At 46.7% G+C, this 20,976-nt stretch overlaps 1 protein-coding gene across 1 annotated transcript in view; it reads left to right on the top strand.

Moving 5' to 3' along the window:
* Positions 1 to 20,976, top strand: part of LOC138953408 (anaphase-promoting complex subunit 1-like) — a 116,358-nt gene that overhangs the window by 22,144 nt on the left and 73,238 nt on the right. Inside the window, exons 10-21 of the mRNA XM_070325208.1 lie at positions 808 to 1,026; positions 1,466 to 1,564; positions 2,674 to 2,764; positions 3,190 to 3,255; positions 3,620 to 3,769; positions 4,059 to 4,193; positions 4,522 to 4,582; positions 4,982 to 5,169; positions 5,413 to 5,487; positions 5,841 to 6,032; positions 20,045 to 20,115; positions 20,500 to 20,591. Coding sequence (XP_070181309.1) covers positions 808 to 1,026; positions 1,466 to 1,564; positions 2,674 to 2,764; positions 3,190 to 3,255; positions 3,620 to 3,769; positions 4,059 to 4,193; positions 4,522 to 4,582; positions 4,982 to 5,169; positions 5,413 to 5,487; positions 5,841 to 6,032; positions 20,045 to 20,115; positions 20,500 to 20,591 — 1,439 coding nt within the window. The remainder of the gene's footprint in view (positions 1 to 807; positions 1,027 to 1,465; positions 1,565 to 2,673; positions 2,765 to 3,189; positions 3,256 to 3,619; positions 3,770 to 4,058; positions 4,194 to 4,521; positions 4,583 to 4,981; positions 5,170 to 5,412; positions 5,488 to 5,840; positions 6,033 to 20,044; positions 20,116 to 20,499; positions 20,592 to 20,976) is intronic.

The raw sequence follows: 20,976 nt of genomic DNA, 5'->3' as shown, positions 1-20,976 counted from the left end.
TTGTGTGAATACCCCCCGCGGGTTAGGGGGAAGAATTTACCCGATGCTCCCCAGCATGTCGTAAGAGGCGACTAACGGATTCTGTTTCTCTTTTTACCCTTGTTAAGTGTTTCTTGTATAGAATATAGTCAATGTTTGTAAAGATTTTAGTCAAGCAGTATGTAAGAAATGTTAAGTCCTTTGTACTGGAAACTTGCATTCTCACAGTAAGGTCATATATTGTACTACGTTGCAAGCCCCTGGAGCAAATTTTTGATTAGTGCTTTTGTGAACAAGAAACAATTGACAAGTGGCTCTATCCCATCTCCCCCCTTTCCCCGTCACGATATAACCTTCGTGGTTGAAAACAACGTTAAACACCAAATAAAGTAAAGTAAATGCGTTGTGTGAATGTAAGCATGGTTGAGTGGAGTGTTCTGTTGCTTTGAATGGATGCAGCTTTGCGTTGTCAAATGTATGACTAAGTTGTTGGAGAAAGGTTAGGTTACATAGAAATGATTAGTTTTTATAGTGAGAGTAATTTTACTGTAAACAGCAGTGAGGTAGACTCTCGTTTCCATTGTGCCAGTTTCGTCTTGTAATTTTCAATGAGAGTTAGTTTGCCTTAAAACAAATTAGTGGATAAAGACAACAGAAGAGTGGTTTTTAAATCATACACACTATCCAGATGTGATGGCAGTGCATTGAAGTTCAAACCAACATTGTCAAGGAGCCACTTCAGACTTCTTGTTTCAAAGAATATTTCTTTGTGTGGTATATTTTAGAAACGGGTTGATCATGATTTCAACCTAACGTTGTTATTTTCAGTCGCACCCAGTCTCCTACACTAGCGTCATCAGAGGCGGCCCTGTATCGTTTCGCAACACCACCGCCGCAGGTGCGCGCAGCCAACATGTACCTTCGCACTCCTAACAGTTCCTTCAACACCTCCATGTTTGGAAACGAGAGTTGCATGGAGGCCCCTGCCGCTCCACAGCCTGAAGTCTGTTTTGAACATCTGTGGACTGAGCCTGCTCCAACTATGAGGTATGTGTGTGTGTCTGAGAAGTGGGGTTGCTACATGGGATTGGGATGTGGTTAGTGTGTTTCGGGGCGTAGATGGGGGTAGCGTTTGGGTTTGTGTGCGTGCATGTGTGTGTTGCAAAGGTTTGTGATTTGGTGGGTTTAGTTTGGGTGTCGGCATGATTGCATGACTCTTGGTTTAAATTGTATATTCTTATTTTATACATAGTGTGTGAACTTATGGATATTTCAAATTATTAGTGTGCTTGTTAGTGGATGCTTGTGATTAATTTCATGTTTATATGCATGTGTAGCTCAAAGTTTTGTGTTGATACTATTAGTCTGATGCTCTAGCAGTCTCAAATTGTTGTTCAGCTCATGTTTCTTTTCGAGGCCTTGAATAGGCTGGACAGTCAGTTTGTTACATGATTTTGTGACAAGACACCGTTTTATCATTTTTCAGGGATGGTCCACTTGGCAAAGCGTCCAAAGTGTTCCTAACCACTGACTTCTGTGGTCAGCAGTATCTCTGCTTCATGGTGCCGTACAAGCAGCAACTACGGTCAGTGCAAAACTATAAGCTTTACAGTTTTTGACTCACATGCGAAGCAAAAGTGAGTCTATGTACTCACCCGAGTCGTCCGTCCGTCCGTCCGTCCGTCCGTCCGGACGTCCGTCCGTCCGGAAAACTTTAACGTTGGATATTTCTTGGACACTATTCAGTCTATCAGTACCAAATTTGGCAAGATGGTGTATGATGACAAGGCCCCAAAAAACATACATAGCATCTTGACCTTGCTTCAAGGTCAAGGTCGCAGGGGCCATAAATGTTGCCTAAAAAACAGCTATTTTTCACATTTTTCCCATTTTCTCTGAAGTTTTTGAGATTCAATACCTCACCTATATATGATATATAGGGCAAAGTAAGCCCCATCTTTTGATACCAGTTTGGTTTACCTTGCTTCAAGGTCAAGGTCACAGGAGCTCTTCAAAGTTGGATTGTATACATATTTTGAAGTGACCTTGACCCTGAACTATGGAAGATAACTGTTTCAAACTTAAAAATTATGTGGGGCACATGTTATGCTTTCATCATGAGACACATTTGGTCACATATGATCAAGGTCAAGGTCACTTTGACCCTTATGAAATGTGACCAAAATAAGGTAGTGAACCACTAAAAGTGACCATATCTCATGGTAGAAAGAGCCAATAAGCACCATTGTACTTCCTATGTCTTGAATTAACATCTTTGTGTTGCATGACCTTGGATGACCTTGACCTTGGGTCAAGGTCACATGTATTTTGGTAGGAAAAATGTGTAAAGCATGTGAGTCATATGGGCTTTGCTCTTCTTGTTAAATTTGTATGAGGAAAGCTACATCTCTTCAAGATAAAGATTGGACTTCTCTGATTATAAGAATTTATGGTTTGGAAATTGTGAATGTACTCCTGTGTTTGGTTGAGTACAAATTGCTGGTATATTATATTTTAAGTTTAAGGTGGAAGCTGTTTGCAAGAGTAAACAGTTAGTAGTAACTCTGGGCAACAATAACTTTTGTGCAGTTTTACACAAAGCTTTAAAACAATTACATGGAAACAATTATAAGAATTGCAGGAATGGTAACTTCTATATCCAAGAAGGCGTTGATGGAAATGTGTGTGTTTCAGGTGTGTGCGGTTTGAAGAGAGCAACGATCTGAGCCAGCTGATCTTTGGCACTGTCACTGTCCTGACAGCGAAGGACGCATGTCCTGTTGAGGTGAGGCTTTGTACTTTGTATCTCTTTTCAGGACTCAAATCATTGATTTCTCTTTTCGTCAAACGCTGAAGAAGAAGAATTGATTTCGCTTTTGACAGTCTTGCAAATGGATGGGGTGATGGAGGCATAGAATTGTTGTTCTTGCTATGATTTATGGAGCAATAATGTCCACTTTAGATTTAGCCTGACCTATGATATTGCGTGTTTCAATATTCTTCAATGCCTACAAAATGTGATGGCCGTTCAAAAGTGTTAACTTCATCAATCAATGTCTACATTTGAATGACTTCCCCTTTAATGGCACGCCCATTATCCGTGTATTGTATTGTAAATGTAATGGGTGATTGTGGCACAGAAAGCACTTAGTTGCCAAGACTTTTGTTCTTTTAACAAAGAATAATTGATTGGATTTTCTTGTTTTTTAGTCCGTCGACTTGATGCTGATTCTGGATACCACTGGCTTTGTCACAGTGTGCACAGGTGTAACAAAGGTAAGTATGGCATGTCACAGATTTGTGTAGTGACGCCTCATGCACAAGCTCAGTGTAAAAACTGAGAATAGCTTTAGAAGTTGAAGAGCATGGTGACACATTCATACAGATCCCGTTTTTGATTTTTGCTAGACTGGAATTTTTATTTTATTGAAAATAATTTTGTCATTGTGCTGAAATTATTGTGAAAGCTACAAAACTACGTTATGAACATTACAGCATTTACGAAAGTGATTAAACTTGAAAATCTGCATGAAGAAACTACATCTAAAATGGACGGTAAAAAAGTGAAAACTCAAATAGAACAAAAAGAAAAGAAACGGGTAGCTGTTGGTTCCTATTCACAAACATGTAATTATTACAGATCAGTCATCTGCACATACCCCTCCTGCCCCTGGGGTCGAGCTCGCTCAGCCTGCTGCGTGCCACCACCCCACAGACCAGCCCCACACGCGGCCAGGTCTTTACCTCCAGTCGCCCGCCCAGCGCAATGGATGCTCGTTTTGACGAAGAGGTGAGAGTTAGTGTTGAGAGGTAAGGAGTAGTGTTAGGTCCTTAGTGTCATGCTGAAAGTGTCCCTGCATTGCAGGTGTCTTTTTTGTGAAAGTTTTCTTTCATAAAATTGACAGACTAATGAACATCATAAGATCTGTGTTTGTCCTAAGAAGAAAAAGAGAAAGAAGTTAAGTTCTTTTTCGAGTTTGATTTTTATATTCTACACTGACATCAGGAAGACAGTTAGCAAATGCTGTCTTGTTTAACAGTTTTTTTCTGTGCTTGTCTGATACAGTTTTCTTTTTCAGATGACACACATATCACCTGTACCGCTTCAGTTTGAAGGAACCCCTTCTCAGCTTGAGGGCTCCATGGGAGACAGTCTGCAAGAAAGCTCCTTCATGCAGGGGATCAGAGACAATGTCCGCAACAGATTCTGTGTTGTGAGTAGCTGTTTGGCACTCTTGTTTTAAATATAGTGTCCATCTGGCAAAGTTTAATCCCATGTCACTTGCTTATCAAAAGTAGTTGTTGTTATGAAAGCTTTTTATTAATTCTTGGACATTCAGTCATGCCTGGTAAGAATCAAGACATAAGTTCTGAGAAACAAGTATTTATTACTGTATTGCATTGTGTCGCTGTTTTGTTTTGCATTTCAGAAACTGATTTGTGTTTTTTTAGTGTGCATTCTCTTATTAACAATCAAGTCATTCGGTAAAATGTCACAAGAATCAATTGTCACTGTGAGGTGTATGACTTATATGTTCACAGGAACTTTTGAATGGGTCCCTGTTCAGAACATCCTTGCCCTCTATCTGCACTTCTCCTGGAAGTAAGTTCCTTGCATTTTTCAGCAACAATTTTTACGACTTTCTCATGTTTGGATAATCTGAGTAAATAGACAGTTGGTGAAGTTGACTCATAACTTCTTGGGGGATTTATTGCGAACTTGGTTGAAAACTGTGTCATTGCTGGCACATTGTTTTTAAAGTGCATGTGCCATTCTTTTTGGAGTATAAACCAGTGGTCAACTTGTGCAGCAGATTGTGGAAGATTTGTAGCTTCCTACCTCAAAAACATCTTGAAAAAACACACACACACAGAAAACGTTAACATACCAGCATTTAGAATGGTCATGCTTATGTGATCCACCCTCTGTAAGTATTTTTCCTCCCCATACTCAACAGACGCTTTTAATTTTGAATAATCTTCACTGCTATTTTTTGTTTAGTTGACCTGTGCTTGAAAGCACTGAAGCACCTGCTGCCTAAAGACACAGCCCTACAGTTGCTGGGACAGTGGTACACACTGCGCAACACACCGGGTGGCATTGGCATCCAGTCAGAGTGGCATGTCTTTCAGCGTTGTCTGCTTAGCCTCATGGGATATGACACTTCCCGGCTCGCTCTCACTAGCAAGGTAGAGTTCTGTTGTGCTGTTTGCATGACATTGTGTGTTAAGGGGATTGGCAATGGAGGATTGGTGTGCGCGTGTGTGTGTTTTAGAGAGAGAGTGCCAGAGTGAGTGTTGGAGAGAGAGAGTGTGTGTGTGTGTGTGTGTGTGTGTGTGTGTGTGTGTGTGCGTGCCCGAGCGTGCGTGCAATTGTGTGTGTGTGCAGATGATCCTTGCGTTTTTTATCGTCATGCCTTTACACTGTTTCAGCGTGAGCTGGACCGCTCCATGTCCCCAGTCATGTCAGCCAAGAGAGCTCGACCCTCAGACCAGGGGGCAGAGGAGGTTGGTTCAAAATGACAATGTTTTTTTGAGGAAATTCCTGACCTTTACTGCAGTGTGCTATTTTCTATAAGTTTATTTTGGTCTTCCTTCATAAGTGTACTTTTCTCATTTGTGAGTGACTGCATCTCAATCTGGGCATATTATTTTGGAACTTGAAGTGATGATTGAAAGGTGTGAATATTTTAGCTGATTGAAATCAAAACTTGTCGCTGATTGATGCAGTCATTCTTTTAGTTTTCTCAGAAGTTGTCTCGATTGAGTTAACGTAACGCCTTTTGAGACTGTTCTCTGTTTGTACTTGACACAGTACAGTAGCATATTATGTTATTACTAAGTTGCTTGGTGTCCAACAGGACTGGGACAATCTGGTGAGCTCCAGTCATCACAGCCACGTCCTTGAGGAGCTGGAGTCGTGTCTTGGCCTTGACCCTTGTGAGGTGACCCCGGACAGGTCATCGTACTCCAAGCCATGCTCCATCGACACCACCTCTCTGCTCTTCCCTCAGTGCCCTGTTGTGCTCATGGCTCTTCATCTTGTGTATGAGGTGTGTTTGTGTGTGTGTGTGCGTGCCTGTGTTTGTGTGTGTGTGCGTGCCTGTGTTTGTGTGTGTGTGTGCGAGTGCTTGCGTGCCTGTGTTTGTGTGTAGATTTCAGGTTGGGTGGGTTTTTACATTTAGTCAAGTTTTGACTAAATGTTTTAACATAGAGGGGGAATCGAGACGAGGGTCGTGGTGTATGTGTGTCTGTCTGTCTGTGTGTGTGTAGAGCAATTCAGACTAAACTACTGGACCGATCTTTATGAAATTTGACAGAGTTCCTGGGAATTATATCCCCGGACGTTTTTTTCATTGTTTTCGATAAATGTCTGATGACGTCATATCCGGCTTTTTGTAAAAGTTGAGGCGGCACTGTCACACCCTCATTTTTCAATCAAATTGATTGAAATTTTGGCCAAGCAATCTTCGACGAAGGCCGGACTTTGGTATTGCATTTCAGCTTGGTGGCTTAAAAAATAATTAATGAATTTGGTCATTAAAAATCGGAAACTTGTCATTAAAATTTTTTTTTTAAACGATCCAAAAACAATTTCATCTTATTCTTCGTCATTTTCTGATTCCAAAAACATATACATATGTTATATTTGGATTACAAACAAGCTCTGAAAATTAAAAATATGAAAATTATGATTAAAATTAATTGTCCGAAATCGATTTAGAAACAATTTCATCTTATTCCTTGTCGGTCCCTGATTCCAAAAACATATACATATGATATGTTTGGATTAAAAACAAACTCAGTACGCTAAAAAGAATAGAGATACAGAAAAGCGTGTTATCCTACTCAGCGCGACCATTACCGCACTATTCTGGCTTGTCGATTTCACTGCCTTTGCCACAAGCGGTGGACTGACGAAACTACGAGTATGCGGTCTTGGTGAAAAAATGCAGTGCGTTCAGTTTCATTCTGTGAGTTCGACAGCTTGACTAAATGTTGTTATTTCACCTTACGCGACTTGTTCTTATTACATTTAGTCAAGTTTTGACTAAATGTTTTAACATAGAGGGGGAATCGAGACGAGGGTCGTGGTGTATGTGTGTGTTTGTGTGTGTGTCTGTGCGTGTGTGTGTGTAGAGCAATTCAGAGTAAACTATTGGACCGATCTTTATGAAATTTTACATGAGAGTTCCTGGGTATGATATCCCCAGACGTTTTTTTCATTTTTTCGATAAATGTCTTTTATGAGGGCGGGGATGTAGCTCAGTCGGTAGCGCGCTGGATTTGTATCCAGTTGGCCGCTGTCAGCGTGAGTTCGTCCCCACGTTCGGCGAGAGATTTATTTCTCAGAGTCAACTTTGTGTGCAGACTCTCCTCGGTATCCGAACACCCCCGTGTGTACACGCAAGCACAAGACCAAGTGCGCACGAAAAAGATCCTGTAATCCATGTCAGAGTTCGGTGGGTTATAGAAACACGAAAATACCCAGCATGCTTCCTCCGAAAACGGCGTATGGCTGCCTAAATGGCGGGGTAAAAAACAGTCATACACGTAAAATTCCACTCGTGCAAAAAACACGAGTGTACGTGGGTGTTTCAGCCCACGAACGCAGAAGAAGAAGAAGAAGTCTTTTATGACGTCATATCCGGCTTTTTGTAAAAGTTGAGGCGGCACTGTCACACCTTCATTTTTCAATCAAATTGATTGAAATTTTGGCCAAGCAATCTTCGACGAAGGCCGGACTTCGGTATTGCATTTCAGCATGTAGGCTTAAAAATTAATTAAATTACATATTCCTACTCCGAATCACATGTAGCATTGACACAATCGGAGATGCCAGGTTCTGAAAAGGCTAACCGTCTAAGGGAAGCAACCCCAACCACAAAAAGTGTAAACGTAGCCATGGTAATGACCATACACCCGGGGAGTTACCTCCCATCGTGCATGCCACGTCACTACTGCTACTGAACACGTGGTTCATATCATTCGACCTTTCAGCTTTCCGAGGAGCAGGTTGTGAATTTTTGGCTCCCCAGTGGCTGTGCTGTTTGGTGTTGTTTATGACACCCACTGGCCACTTTACCGTCTATCTTGCCTCCTGCTTCGTAGTTGGTGAGCTCTTTCCATTTTGGTCATTATTTTGACAGGAATGTTGTTGTAGTTGCTGATTTTCGTCCGTTTTTGGACTTGTTATAATTTCAGTAACTATCGTTGGCAGCCATTTTTGTTGTCAACATGGATTGACAGCTTTAATATGTGGCTAGGCCGATGTATGCTGGAGGTAAACGTATTTTTTACCTTCTTACTTGCTTTCTGCTTTGATTAGTTGTTAAGCTTGTTCCTTTTCTGTCATTAGTTGACAGGAATTTATCTGTAGTTGCTGACTGTTCGTCCGCTTGGACTCCTAAATGCGTTTCAGTAACTTTTTGTGTGGCCGCCATTTTCGGTTGCTCAGCTTTCCTGACAGCTTCTGTTTGTGGCTAGGCCTATGTTATAGTGAGGTTCTCCTTACTTTACCTGCTTTATTGCCTTCTGCTTGTTAGTTGGTAAGCCATTTCCTATTTCGTCATTAGTACTGACAGGAATTTTCGTTATTGCTTAATTTTCGTCCGTTTTGGACTTCTAAGTTTTGTCCAGTAACTTATCGCTTGGCCGCCATTTTGTGTATCAGCGTTGCTGACAGTGGTTTACATGGCTAGGCTTTAGCAGGTATCTACCAGTCCGTAGGACTTGTTGTGGTTTCGGATTAACATGTTTGTCTGTTGTGTCCGTTACTCTTTATGCCCCGAACAAACACTTTGGGGGCAGTCAACTTCTCTTGTATGTACTGTTTCTTCTCGCTCACCTTCTCTGCCGTTAGCGGATCAGGTGTCACAGGTGTCTTCGTTATCTACGTTGGTTCCGGAGATTCGTACTTCCGTTCGAGAAGAAATTTTGCGTGCCAAGCCTGCGACTTCCGTTGGTCCCGCTGTCTGTGGGTGACGTCAGCTTGTTGGCTTCCTTGACGCTTCCGGCCGAGACGTTGTCTAGGGCGGATGTTTTGCTTCTTCGTCTTCTACCGCTGTGGTTGGCGACTCAAGTAAGTCGAGCTGGTCCACAGGTCCTCGTGAGACCGTCGGACGCTCCCTGCTGGGACACAGCTCTTTTCGGCGGGTTCACGACCCGCAAACCCCTGTTCAGTCGCACCCTGGCTTCGTCGAAGACCATTGTGTGGCTGAGCAATGGCGGTAGCCGTTTCCGGCTGCTGCGCTTCCGGCACTCGCCGGAAGCATAGGTCCCCCAATGTGCGCACCCGCTGTGGTGGTTCCGGGGTTGACCGGACGTTGCCTTCCGGGCATTCGGGCTTCCGGCCCCCGTCCTCTGTTCAGTCGCACCCTGGCTTCGTTGAAGACCATTGTGTGGCTGAGCAATGGCGGCAGTCGTTTCCGGCTGCTGCGCTTCCGGCATTTGCCGGAAGCATAGGTTCCCTGACGTACGCACCCGCTGTGGTCGTTTCTGGGGTTGACCGGACGTTGCCTACCGGGCATTCGGGCTTCCGGCCCCCGTCCTTGCATACGGCGCTTCCGCTTTTCGCGGTCTCGTCTCATGCTTTTCCGGCTCCGCCCGGATTTACTGCTCCTTCCGCTTCCACTTCCTCCCGGATGTCGGTAGCTGAGGAGCAACGCCAGCCCTTCGGGCAGGTGTTGTCTCAGCCCTGGCCGCGGCAGTCAACGTTTCAACCTTCGGTTGTCGCTTCGACTGCCGTTCCGGTTCCTGCGGCTGCAGGCTTGCCGTCTTCTCACTCTTATCCTGGTCAGGGCATGAGTTTGAAGACGTTGGGGGGGACGGATTTCCGGTTTCCGGTTATGTCGTTTCACCTGCCTTCCACCGGTAACGTGGACTTCGGTTTTTCGCCGGATGTTTCGGACATTCAGTCTGTCGTCAGCGATTTCACACGTGCTGGTTATCCGGAAAAAGGCTTAACGCTGTCCTCTAGGCTGCGGCAGAGGTCACGTCGAGGTATTTTCCGGACGGGGCTTCGGCCTCCTACACTTCCTGTTGGAAGCATAGGTCCCCAATCTCAAGCGCACGTAGTGGCTTGTCTGGGGTTGATTGAGGACTGGCCTACGGGCGTTCGGGTTCCGGCCCCAGTCCTCCTCTGTTCTGTCTCACTCTTGTTCCGTCGTGCACATTTGTGTTTCACAGCAAGTGCGGCAGCCGTTTTCGGCGCTGTGTTTCCGGTTTTACTGGAAGCATAAGTCCTCCATTTCAAGTACATGTTGCTGTTTTGACTGGAGTTGACAGAGGACTGGCCTACGGGCGTTTGGGCTTCCGGCCTCAGTCTACTCTATGCAACTTTCGCTTCCGTTTTTTGCGGTTTTGTCTGCTGCATTTCCGGCTTTGTTCGGATACACTACTCCTCTTCCTGACACTCATTCTCGGAGGTCGGCGGGTGAGGAACAGCGGCTGGCCTACGGGCGTTTAGGCTTTCAGCCTCAGCCGGGGCAGTCTTCACTCTACCTGTTGGGTGTTGCGGTTACTGCCTATTCAGTTCGGGTGGCTCTAGACGTTTCCCCTATTCACGACCGTCATTAGGGGGATGAGTCAGGTCTTTTCCGGTTGGATGGGTTTCCGGTTTCCGGTCATCTCATTCATCAGTTTACCACCAGCAACTGTGACTTCGGTTGCGTTCGTGGCTGAACTATTCTGGTTCTCAGTCTTTAGTCAGCAATCGGACAAGTTCGGGATTTCCGTCGAAGCTTGAAGCTGCGACTCAGGATTTCCTGTTGGGTGCATCGACTTTGGTGGCTTCCTTGCTGGTTGCCTTGGTTGTCGATGTCGGATTTTCGTTCCGCGAAGGTAGGATGCTTTCCTACTTCCGGTGCCTTAGTCATCTTTGGTGGGTACCACGGTTTGCAGGTTTTGGCTATGCCATCTCCTCCTGGAAGTGGTATCTCTAGCGTTTTGGTTCTGCCGCTGTTTCTACCTTGGTTCAGTTCCGGAACACGCTCAGCCCTGGCTGGCTTCGGCTACACGGGCTTCATCTTTTGTTCCTTCTTGCTTAATTCAGCTTTTGGAACTTGCCTCCTTTCTCTACTCTGTTGGCCAGCCCTTGCTAGGGTGAGCGAAGAGCAGATGAGGCTGCCCTTCCTTCACTACGCTCGTACGGCGGGTGTCGGAGGGACTTGTTTCTTTCGCATTCTCTGTTCCCTGGACAGTCAAAGAGAGTCACTTAAGCTTTGCCCGCAGTAGAGATTCAGTCGAGTAGAGATCACCAGGTCTCTGACTGCTTTACAAGGGTTGAAGTAAGGTAAAGCTAGCATCCTCAGGTGAGCATGCTCAATCCTCTGGTTAAGCTAAGCTGGCAGCCAATAGGCAGCCTCCGTCGGAATACTTCTTCCTTCTTCGGTTGGGGTAACAGTTGTTTCAGCCATGGGCTGCTGCTGTTTTATTTCCGGGTTTACCGGCAAGGTTGGTTTTTTCTCACCGACGTTTCTTGGTACGTCGGGGGGGATAGAACAACGGCCGACCTCAGGGAGTCAGGGCTTTTAGCCTTGTCCGGGCAACAGCCTTTCCGCGTTTTGGCGATGGTGGTTGTTGCCTTCCTGTTTCTTGTGGCTTCGGACTTCGTCTTTTCTTTCCTTTGTTCTCACTTTTAAGGAGATTGGATAGGACGATTTCCGTTTGGGCGGGGTTCTCTGGCTTCAGGTTACCCCTTTTTTGGCCACAAATACTTGGACTTTGGTCCTTGTTATCTTTCACCGAGTCGGACTCTGTCTTTCTCTAGTGAACAGACACGTTCTGGTGTTTCGTCCAAACTTAAGGTTCGCTTGAGTTGGCCTCGGAGGTAACATTCAGATTTTCCTGAGGGGGCATTGTCTTGGACAATGGATGTTTGAGGAGTAGTTCTTTGTGGCTTTCCTCCTCTCTCTCAGGTTTTGGCTGCTCTTCTCCTTCGGGCAGAGGTTTAGCTAATGTTTCCCAAAGAACTCTTGTTTCAGGAGTCTTACGGCTGGCTGGCTTCACGGTTTACGTTTACCAGTCTTTGTTTTCTGCTTTCGGTTTTTTGATTCACTCTCAATTATCTTCAAGCAGACTGTTTTGGGAACACTCTGGCTTTTAGCCATTTTGTTTATGGTTGCCAGTCACAGCGGTCTTTGACCACCGGGGGTCCACACTTCCGGTGGCTTACGCACAGTCGTAAGTGGCTGCTGTCGTGTGCTACCTCTCTCTCTGCGTTCGCAGAGACTGGCAGAGGAAGACTGGCGACCCTCTATTTGAGGGTTTTCTGGTACTCTGGTACTTAGTGCTCGGATGTCTCTCTCGCTCTTTTGTGGGGATTGGTCACTCTCATTTTGAGCTGACTTCTTTCTCACAGGCCTTTCGGGCTTTACTACATCCCAAGGTTTGCAGACTTTGGCATGGTTGTCTTAAGGTCACCGCGAGGATGTGTCCTTCTCAGCTTTGAGGGGACAACCTTACGCACGGATCTTTTCAGGACATTAGCATTTCCTTCCAAGAAAAAAAGGGGGGGGGAAGCTTGTCTTTCCCTTGGCTCGCCAGGGTCATTAATCCAAGGCTTGGGTCTATTCCTGTGCTGTTTTTTACGGCTAGGAGATTGGAAGAAGTGCTGAGCACAGCTTACTGGATCTCTGAGGTTGTCTCTTACGCTTTTTGCCTGAGATTCATCTCGGCTGTCAATCAGGACTTTCCTCGGTTCCCTCACTGCCTTTTGGCAGTGGGCCAGCCCTGGTAAGGGCTTTTGAGTTGGTTATATTTTCTTTCCCACTGGGACCGTCCTGACTCTTTGGCAGCGGTCCAGTTTTTTGGCAAGGTTTTTTGAGTGAGTTAGATTTTCTTTCCCACCGCCTTGTTGTTGTAATCTGCTACATGTGATTCGGAGTAGGAATATGTAATTTAATCAAAAATTTTATTGTAAATTTTCATTTAATAAATATACCTACCCGAATCACATGGTATATTCCCTCCCGCCAACCCCGCTTTTGATTTGGAGAATTTTATTCTTTAGGTCGAATGATATGAACCACGTGTTCAGTAGCAGTAGTGACGTGGCATGCACGATGGGAGGTAACTCCCCGGGTGTATGGTCATTACCATGGCTACGTTTACACTTTTTGTGGTTGGGGTTGCTTCCCTTAGACGGTTAGCCTTTTCAGAACCTGGCATCTCCGATTGTGTCAATGCTACATGTGATTCGGGTAGGTATATTTATTAAATGAAAATTTACAATAAAATTTTTGATTAATGACTTTGGTCATTAAAAATCGGAAAATTGTAATTAAAATTATTTTTTTATAAAACGATTCAAAATTACTTTTATTTTATTCTTCATCATGTTCTGATTCCAAAAACATATACATATGTTATATTCGGATTAAAAACAAGCTCTGAAAATTAAAAATATAAAAATTATGATTAAAATTAAATTTCCGAAATCGTTTTACAAACAGTTTCATCTTATTCCTTGTCGGTTCCTGATTCCAAAAACATATGGATATGATATGTTTGGATTAAAAACACGCTCAGAAAGTTAAAACGAAGAGGTACAGTAAAGCGTGCTATGCAGCACAGCGCAACCCGCTACCGCGCTAAACAGGCTCATCACTTTCACTGCCTTTTGCACTAGCGGCGGACTAAGGTCATTGTGAAAAAATGCAGTGCGTTCAGTTTCATTCTGTGAGTTCCACAGCTTGACTAAACGTAGTAATTTCGCCTTACGCGACCTGTTATGTCTGTACCACTGAGTGTGTGTGCGTGTGTGGAAGAGGAGAGGGGGTGGTGTTTATCAGCAGATACTTCTCCCAGCAAAAATCGGTTTGCAGCAACAGGTAACAAGGCATCGCAGCAGTTTCACAATACGCATGTTAAGCAATGCAACAAATCTGGTTGTAATGGGATGGCTATTTGTTCATTTAATCACATATTCTTACTCCAATTCTTATGAATGCATTGACTTTAGTCCCACATGCTAGATGTCGAAAAACCTCTCAAATTACCTGCCCTTAGTAGGGTGGTAACCAAGCTAAAAGCGACGCCATAGCCGTTGCTATGGCCTGACCTTGCTCGGTTACCCATAACACCCTGCGCACCACGTGAGCGCCAGCATCCGTAATAATCATTCTCGACTTTCGACAACACACGGTGGACGTGTCCGAATTTCGCTCTCACTTTTGGCCTTCACATGCCTGCTCGTCCTTGAGACTAGCCGGTTCTTGGGGGTCTACCTGTCCGTCTACCTTTTGGTGAGATCTTTCCTGTGTATGTTTGGTATAAATGTTGATAGCTTTGTGTTGAACACGCACGCAGAAGTTTTTTGTTCTGGGTGACTGTTTTTCGCCGGTCTTAAAATGGCCGACAACAAAGCTAAACTTGGCGCGAGACTGGAAGGTGACAAGGCTCTTAGCCTGGTTTAGAAATCTATACCTAAGAGTAGCCTAAGAACTTTGATTTGCCTATTATGCGGGTCGTAGATCCGTCAAACAGCACTTCTTTTTATGTTCCTATCCCTCCGAGGGCGGGTTCAGTTCTTTCACAGCTCGCTTCCCCTGTTGGGGTTAATCAGCCTTTAGGCTCCTTATAGACTTTTTGTTGGATCGTCGTCGGTGCGACTGATGGGGGGGGGGGGGGTGGCCGTGTGGCTATTCTTTCCCCTTTCTCTGAGTAAGAGGAATCAGTCAATGTCCTCCTTTTGGGGGGACTTAACGATGTTTTGGTCTGTATTTTCAGCTGTTTCAGGCGCGATCGGCGGTTCCCGCCCTCCCGTTCGTCAGCTTCGCACTGTGGTCAAGTGCAAATGGCCTGTTCGGTTCAGCCCGTTTTTTGCCTCTGGTGGCTCTGGGCTGTTCTCGAGCACCCCTTCCTTACGGAGGGGGGGCCTGCTCCCTGCCTGCGTTTAACCACTCTGATTACCGCCGGTACTTCACAGTGTGTTACGCAGCCCCCCTCCAATGGGGGGGGATAGGGGGGGCGCTCCTGCGTCGCACCGTCGCCTGGTGCAAACGGCCAGTTCGGTTCAGTCCTTTCTGCCACTGGTAGACTGGGTTGTTCGCGAGCACTCTCTCCTTTAGGAGAGGGGGCCAGCTCCCCGCCTGCTTTGGCCGCTCGGCTTGCTTTAAAACAGCACTGCTGGGTCGGTCATGCAGCCCCCTTACCGTGAGGAAGGGGGAGTGGGGGGGCACGGTAAGTCACGGCCAGGGCTTGTCCCACTCTGCCCTTTGCGGGCAGGGGGCCGTGTTAGCTTCCCACCCTTTCCCGCCCCCCGGGCGCGTTCGGGTGGCGGCTTTCCAGGCGACGTTACATACCCCTTCTCTGCTCCGTTTGGGGCAGGGTGGGGGGGGGGGGGGGGGGGGGGTATCAGTGGCTCACTCTTTCCCGCCCACCGGGCAGGATCGGGTGGGGGCTGGAGTAGCGTTCCACCCTTTCCCTCCCTCTGGGTTGGACGGGGTGGGCGCTGTTGGACTGTCTTCACAGTCTGTACCTCTATTGTCCTGGCCCGACAATCGTTCGCCTCCCCTGTCGGGGTGGGCGGGCGGTGGGCTATAGGACTACAGCAGGTGGACGGAGGGGGGTCGGCCGTTGCTCGGTTCGTCTCTCTCCGTCGCTCTTACTGCTGTGACGAGCCACCCCCCTCCCCATCTGGGGCATGGAGTGGCTCAGGCCTTTCTACACAGCGGGGGGGCTATGTACGGCTTTCCAGGCTACGTTACATACTCCTTCTCTGCTCCTTTTGGGACAGGTGGCTGTGTTAGCTGCCCGCGTTTGTCGCGGGTCCACCCTTTCCCTCCCTCTGGGTTGGACGGGGTGGGCGCTGTTAGACTGTCTTCACAGTCTGTGCCTCTATGGTCCTGGCCTGACAATTCGTTCTTCTCCTCTATCAAGGCCTTTCTACACAGCGGGGGTGCTATGTACGGCTTTCCAGGCTACGTTACATACTCCTCTGCTCCATTGGGGACAGGTGCTGTGTTAGCTGCCCGCGCTTGTCGCGGGTAGCGGTCGCGGAACAATGAGCTTGACTCTCTTTTGTTCTCGGCAGGGTGTCTCGCACAGTGGTCAGGGAACAATGAGCTTTGCTCCGTTTTGTTCTCTGCACGGGCTGTGCCGGCTGTCTACCTGGGACAGGCGGAGACAGAATATACTCTTTCTCTCCAGTCTCCCATTCTTTGTGTTCACAATGGTCTGCGGGGACTCGGCTATAGTATCACCTGGCCAGTGGTCATTGTCCTTAGCCAGCATAGGTCACCCCCCCCCCCTCCTAGGGGTGGGTGAGTGATAGGGCTACTTGACTTTGGCAGGTGGACGAGCGAGGATCGGCCGTTTACGGCCGTTTCTCTGTTTCAGTCCTTTCCCCCTCTAGGGGTTGCGGCTGTGCTGGACCACCCCCCTCCCCACTTGGGGTGAGTTGTGGTTCAAACCAGGTAGTCTGGTTCTTAGCACTGGGATGCTTCTCTCGCACAGCGGGTGGGGTAAGACGCGCCGGGCCCGGCTTTGTCTTGTTTCTCCACTCTCTCTCCTTCTCGGCAGAGATCTGTGCCAGTTACCAACCCCTCTTCCCCCCACCTCTTGTTCAGGTGGGCGGTTTTGGGTTGGCAGTCAGAGACGGATCACGCTTTTCATCCACACTCTTGGCGGTGTTATCGGCAGGATTTAGTGCGCGACCTCCCCGGTCTCCCCTCCTTTTGTGTTTTACACAACTGGTGGTTAGGTCGGACTCCTTGTTGGAGGAGGGGGAGTGTATAGGGTTGCCTACTGGTTGTAGGCTTCCCATACATAGAGCGGCTGCTGTTGCAGTTTACTTTGTCCCGGATAGGTTGGGGGTGTCTCTCTTCCTTCCTCTTCCGGGATGGCTTTGGGTTTTCACAGGCTTTCTCGCAATTTGTTTCATTTGCTGAGTCTCCGGTGATTGCCTGCCTCATGCCACACTTTTGGCTTGTTCCGCACCTTAGGATAGTGGTCTTCAGCCTACTCTTTTCCCGCTGCTTTATATGCAGGGGACTGCTGGCTTCGGGGTTTCAGGCTGCTTCGTCCTCACTTTTAGTGCGGAAGAAGATAGCAGGGAATTTTCAGGCTCAGGGTCTGATCCGCACTTTTTATTGCCAGGGGCTAGTTTCTGGCTTCGCTTACAGACCACAGGGAACATGAAGTTTTCATGATGTTACTCCTCCCTCTCCTCTCTGGAGGAGCTAGGATGGCATGGTTTGGAGTTTTCTGCTTTGGCTGAGACTCTCTTCTGTGCTTTCTTATAGGCAATCTTATCCTCCCTGAACGCTCTTTTGGGTTAGGGAGGATGCCTTGGATAAGGCTTTAGCCAGGCTGCTGGCAGCTTGGGCTAGGGTCATCACTGAGCGGAGAAGTTTCTCGGTGACGTTTTAGGCCCACACTGTTTTTGCTTGGTGTGATCTCCTTCCTTTACAAGGGGTTTGATTTCATGCTGGTTGCAGGAAGCAAGGGTCAGGCTTTTTCGGGGGTTGTTAAAACCTACTCAATAGCTGGAATCTTTCCCTTCCTGCGTGGACCTCTGGCAGCGCATTTATGCTCTCCCGGTTACAAAGGGGTGTTGTGGTTCAGTGTCGCCTCCCTTTCTGCGGGAGGTGGGTCGGCATGGGCTAGGGCTTTCAGCTTTGGCTGAGATTTTCCTCGGTGCTCTCACATGAGCTTTCCTTCTGCGTTTCTGCACACAGGAAAGGGCTCGGTTTCTGGGGGTGTTGGTCGCTGGACTATCTCGGGGGCTGGTTGGGCTTTTTCAAGGTCAATCAGCTTGTCAGCTGCACTTCCTTTTGGTGTTGAACCAGGCTTTTTGCCTGGTGCTCTCAGTAACCAGGCAAAATTCCGAGCTGTCCGTATCCCAGGTTTTTTACCTGGGCATGCTGTTCGACTTTGTCTCTTGGAAGGTTTTTTCTTCACACAAGAGAGAATAGGGAGGCTTTAAGCGCTTTTCACTGCCAGACTGGCACGAGAGCAGGCCTCTGCGGGGTCTTTAGACCCGGTCTTCGGTCGGACGGTATCGATAGCTATGCTGGCCCTCTAGTCTTTCCTCAAGTTTTTTGGGGGGTTCGGCCTCACAGGTCTGGGACATGAGGGTCCTCCTCCAGAGCGGGTTCCTCCACGCGGGAAGGTGGCTGGAATCCTTTTGGATCGCTCAGGGGACTTTGTTCCCTAGCTTTGTTTCCCCCTGGACTTAGACCGCTTTTTGGATGCGTTTTCGTCTAGATGGGGCCTGCAATGGCGATTGCAGTCTTGAGGCTGTGATGTAGACGTGAATCCTTGGGCTTCTCTTTTGCCTGAGGTTAGGAGCAGTAGCTCTTAGTCTACTAGCCTTTCCTTTTTGGCTGTTTACAGGCATGTCCTGTTGCATTCGGGCAATTCGTCTGTTGCTTCTTATGTGAACTAGCTGGGGTGAGCAAGTTCTCACTCCCTGTCAGACAGAGTATAAGGGATTCTGATTGAGTTTTCACACTAAATCATTTTCTCAGGGGAATTTCTCCCTGGCCAGCTCTGCGACCTGGCCGACTCGCTCAACAGGTCCTCTCAGGGCTTGCTCAGGGGTTGGCCCATCTGCTTACGGGTCTGGAGGCGTGCTGTTTGTGTTTTAAATCATGGGTTCTTACTCTGGTCTTTGGGCACGAAGCATATATTTCCTCCACTTTATCTGTGTATGCTCCTTGTTGGGCCTCTTTGGCCAATTGGGGAGTTAGAGTGGGGGTGCAACTCCTTAGCGCCCCTCTCTCAAGCCAGGTGGTTTTTCACCTCTGTTTCAGTTTTTGGCTTTGGGCAGCTGGGCCTCTTCTTTGAGGTTCCGGCGTCTCGGCTATCTCAGCTGTTTTGAAACAAATAGGCCTCTCTTCTGTTGCTCATGGCCCTCTTGTGGGCATGATCAAGGACCTTGTTTTACGAGGTTTAGAGGCTCCCCCTTGGTTAGCGCGTGGGACTTTGTTCTACTTACTCTGGGCCTCAGCCCTATAGGGCAGTGAGGCGCTTGCGTTTTTGGGGTTTGCCAGAGGATGTAGCCTTAGGGCTTTTGGTGCCGTTTGTTCACGGTTTTTGGCCAGGTTTTGGGGTTTCAGAAACCTGGTCAATATCCTCTGGTGTTTGATTCCCTCCTCTTGGGAGGATTATCGCTCCGGGAGATTCGGATTTTCTAACTGTCTGGTTGGACTTTTTTAATCCCTTTTTTGACGTTTCTGTCTTTTGGAACCACGAGCTTTAGCTCAGGTTCTTATTTCTTTACTATGGAGCGAAAGAGACGTCTTTTATTTGTCTCTCTCTAGGGGCTCTGCTACATTCATAGGACAGTCCTATGAGTGGTGCGTTCCGAGCAGGGGGGGGGGGCGTTCAGTCCTCCCTCTATTCCTTTTCAGGCGTTCGGGAGTCTGGTGTTCTTCTCTGGCTGGTGGTGTTCCTCTCGCCTATGCGAGGTTTGCCAACAGCTTGGTTTCAGATTTTGTTCTTCTTTTATTGCCGTGTTGCGTTCTGGTCGCCTAGGCGAAGCTTTGCAAACGGCTTACTGGAGATCAGATGATGTGTTCATCGGTTTCTATCTTCGGGATATCTCCTGCACGCGGCTAGATGGCTCCAGTTCATTGCTGGTTTTAGTTGCTGCAGGGCAGGTTCTTACAAGGACATAAGTAGGTTCCCTCCACCTTTAGGAGGAATCTGCATTCATAAGAATTGGAGTAAGAATATGTGATTAAATCGAAAATTTTTAATTAAATTTTGATTTAATATAATATACTTACCCAATTCTTATAGTTAATACCCTCCCATCCGTCCCCGCTGGATTATGTCCTTGGGGGTTTGTTTGACTAATAGTCTCGAATGATTATTACGGATGCTGGCGCTCACGTGGTGCGCAGGGTGTTATGGGTAACCGAGCAAGGTCAGGCCATAGCAACGGCTATGGCGTCGCTTTTAGCTTGGTTACCACCCTACTAAGGGCAGGTAATTTGAGAGGTTTTTCGACATCTAGCATGTGGGACTAAAGTCAATGCATTCATAAGAATTGGGTAAGTATATTATATTAAATCAAAATTTAATTAACAATTTTCGATTATTATGCCTGTTACAGGAGCTGAAACTAAACATACTGCAACACGGAGAGGTGGAAGCCCTGGCCCCACTGCTCTACCAGATTGCAAGGTTTGTCTGAAACTAGCAAGGACAGATCTCACAAACAACTTTGCAGCTTGCAAAATCAGGATGTAATTCTGCATAATTTCGTGAAAAAGGCTTTTCCTTGAATGATAACAGTTCAGCAAGGACAGATTTCACAAAGATTTACATCTTTTAAAATCAGGATGCAATTCAGCAGAATGCAATGAGAACATTTTCCTGAATGATAAGAATTTCAAACAGATTTTGTTGTAAGTTAGTAAAACTTAAAACGGCAGCTATCGGTGCATAATGCATAACTGTAGCTTGGCCTTGATATTGTACAATGTTTGTTTATTTACCTCAAGGAGCCTAGGAAACTTTAAGAAAAAATTAAACAACATTGAAATATAGCTGTATCTTTTTTTACAGAGATCTTCGCTGTGCATCCTATGGTGATGTGTACTGCCGAGACTTCCCTCAGCTTTTTGACATGTACGACGAGGTCTCTCAGGTGTCTGAAGGTAAAGTCTGTGTTCTCTGTTGCCAATAATGATGAGGTGTTTCATAGAGCTTACTGTGAACCCAGGTCAATTGTTTAGCGCTTATTGCTGAAGTGTTCTGCTGTAGATAGATATGCCCCCCCCCCCCAAATCTAGGTGTGAGACCGTGAAGAAATGATGGAGCTTACATTCAGTAAGAACAGAGACAGTTCAGGTCATTTTGTGGGTTTTTCTGTTTGATCAGTTTATCTTTGGGAACAGGGCAGACATGTGAGATGATTTTTGGAAAAGCACAGCAGTAGTTTCCTTTCTTCACAGTCAGAGAGAGAAGTGTGTGTGTGTGTGTATCTGAGTCTGTGAGTGTTAGATTGTGTGCCTGATTGTGCATGTTTGTGTGGAGGTGATG

This window comes from Littorina saxatilis, linkage group LG17, assembly GCF_037325665.1.
Source record: "Littorina saxatilis isolate snail1 linkage group LG17, US_GU_Lsax_2.0, whole genome shotgun sequence".
Lineage (NCBI taxonomy): Eukaryota > Metazoa > Mollusca > Gastropoda > Littorinimorpha > Littorinidae > Littorina > Littorina saxatilis.
This window is presented reverse-complemented; position numbering and strand designations above follow the sequence as displayed.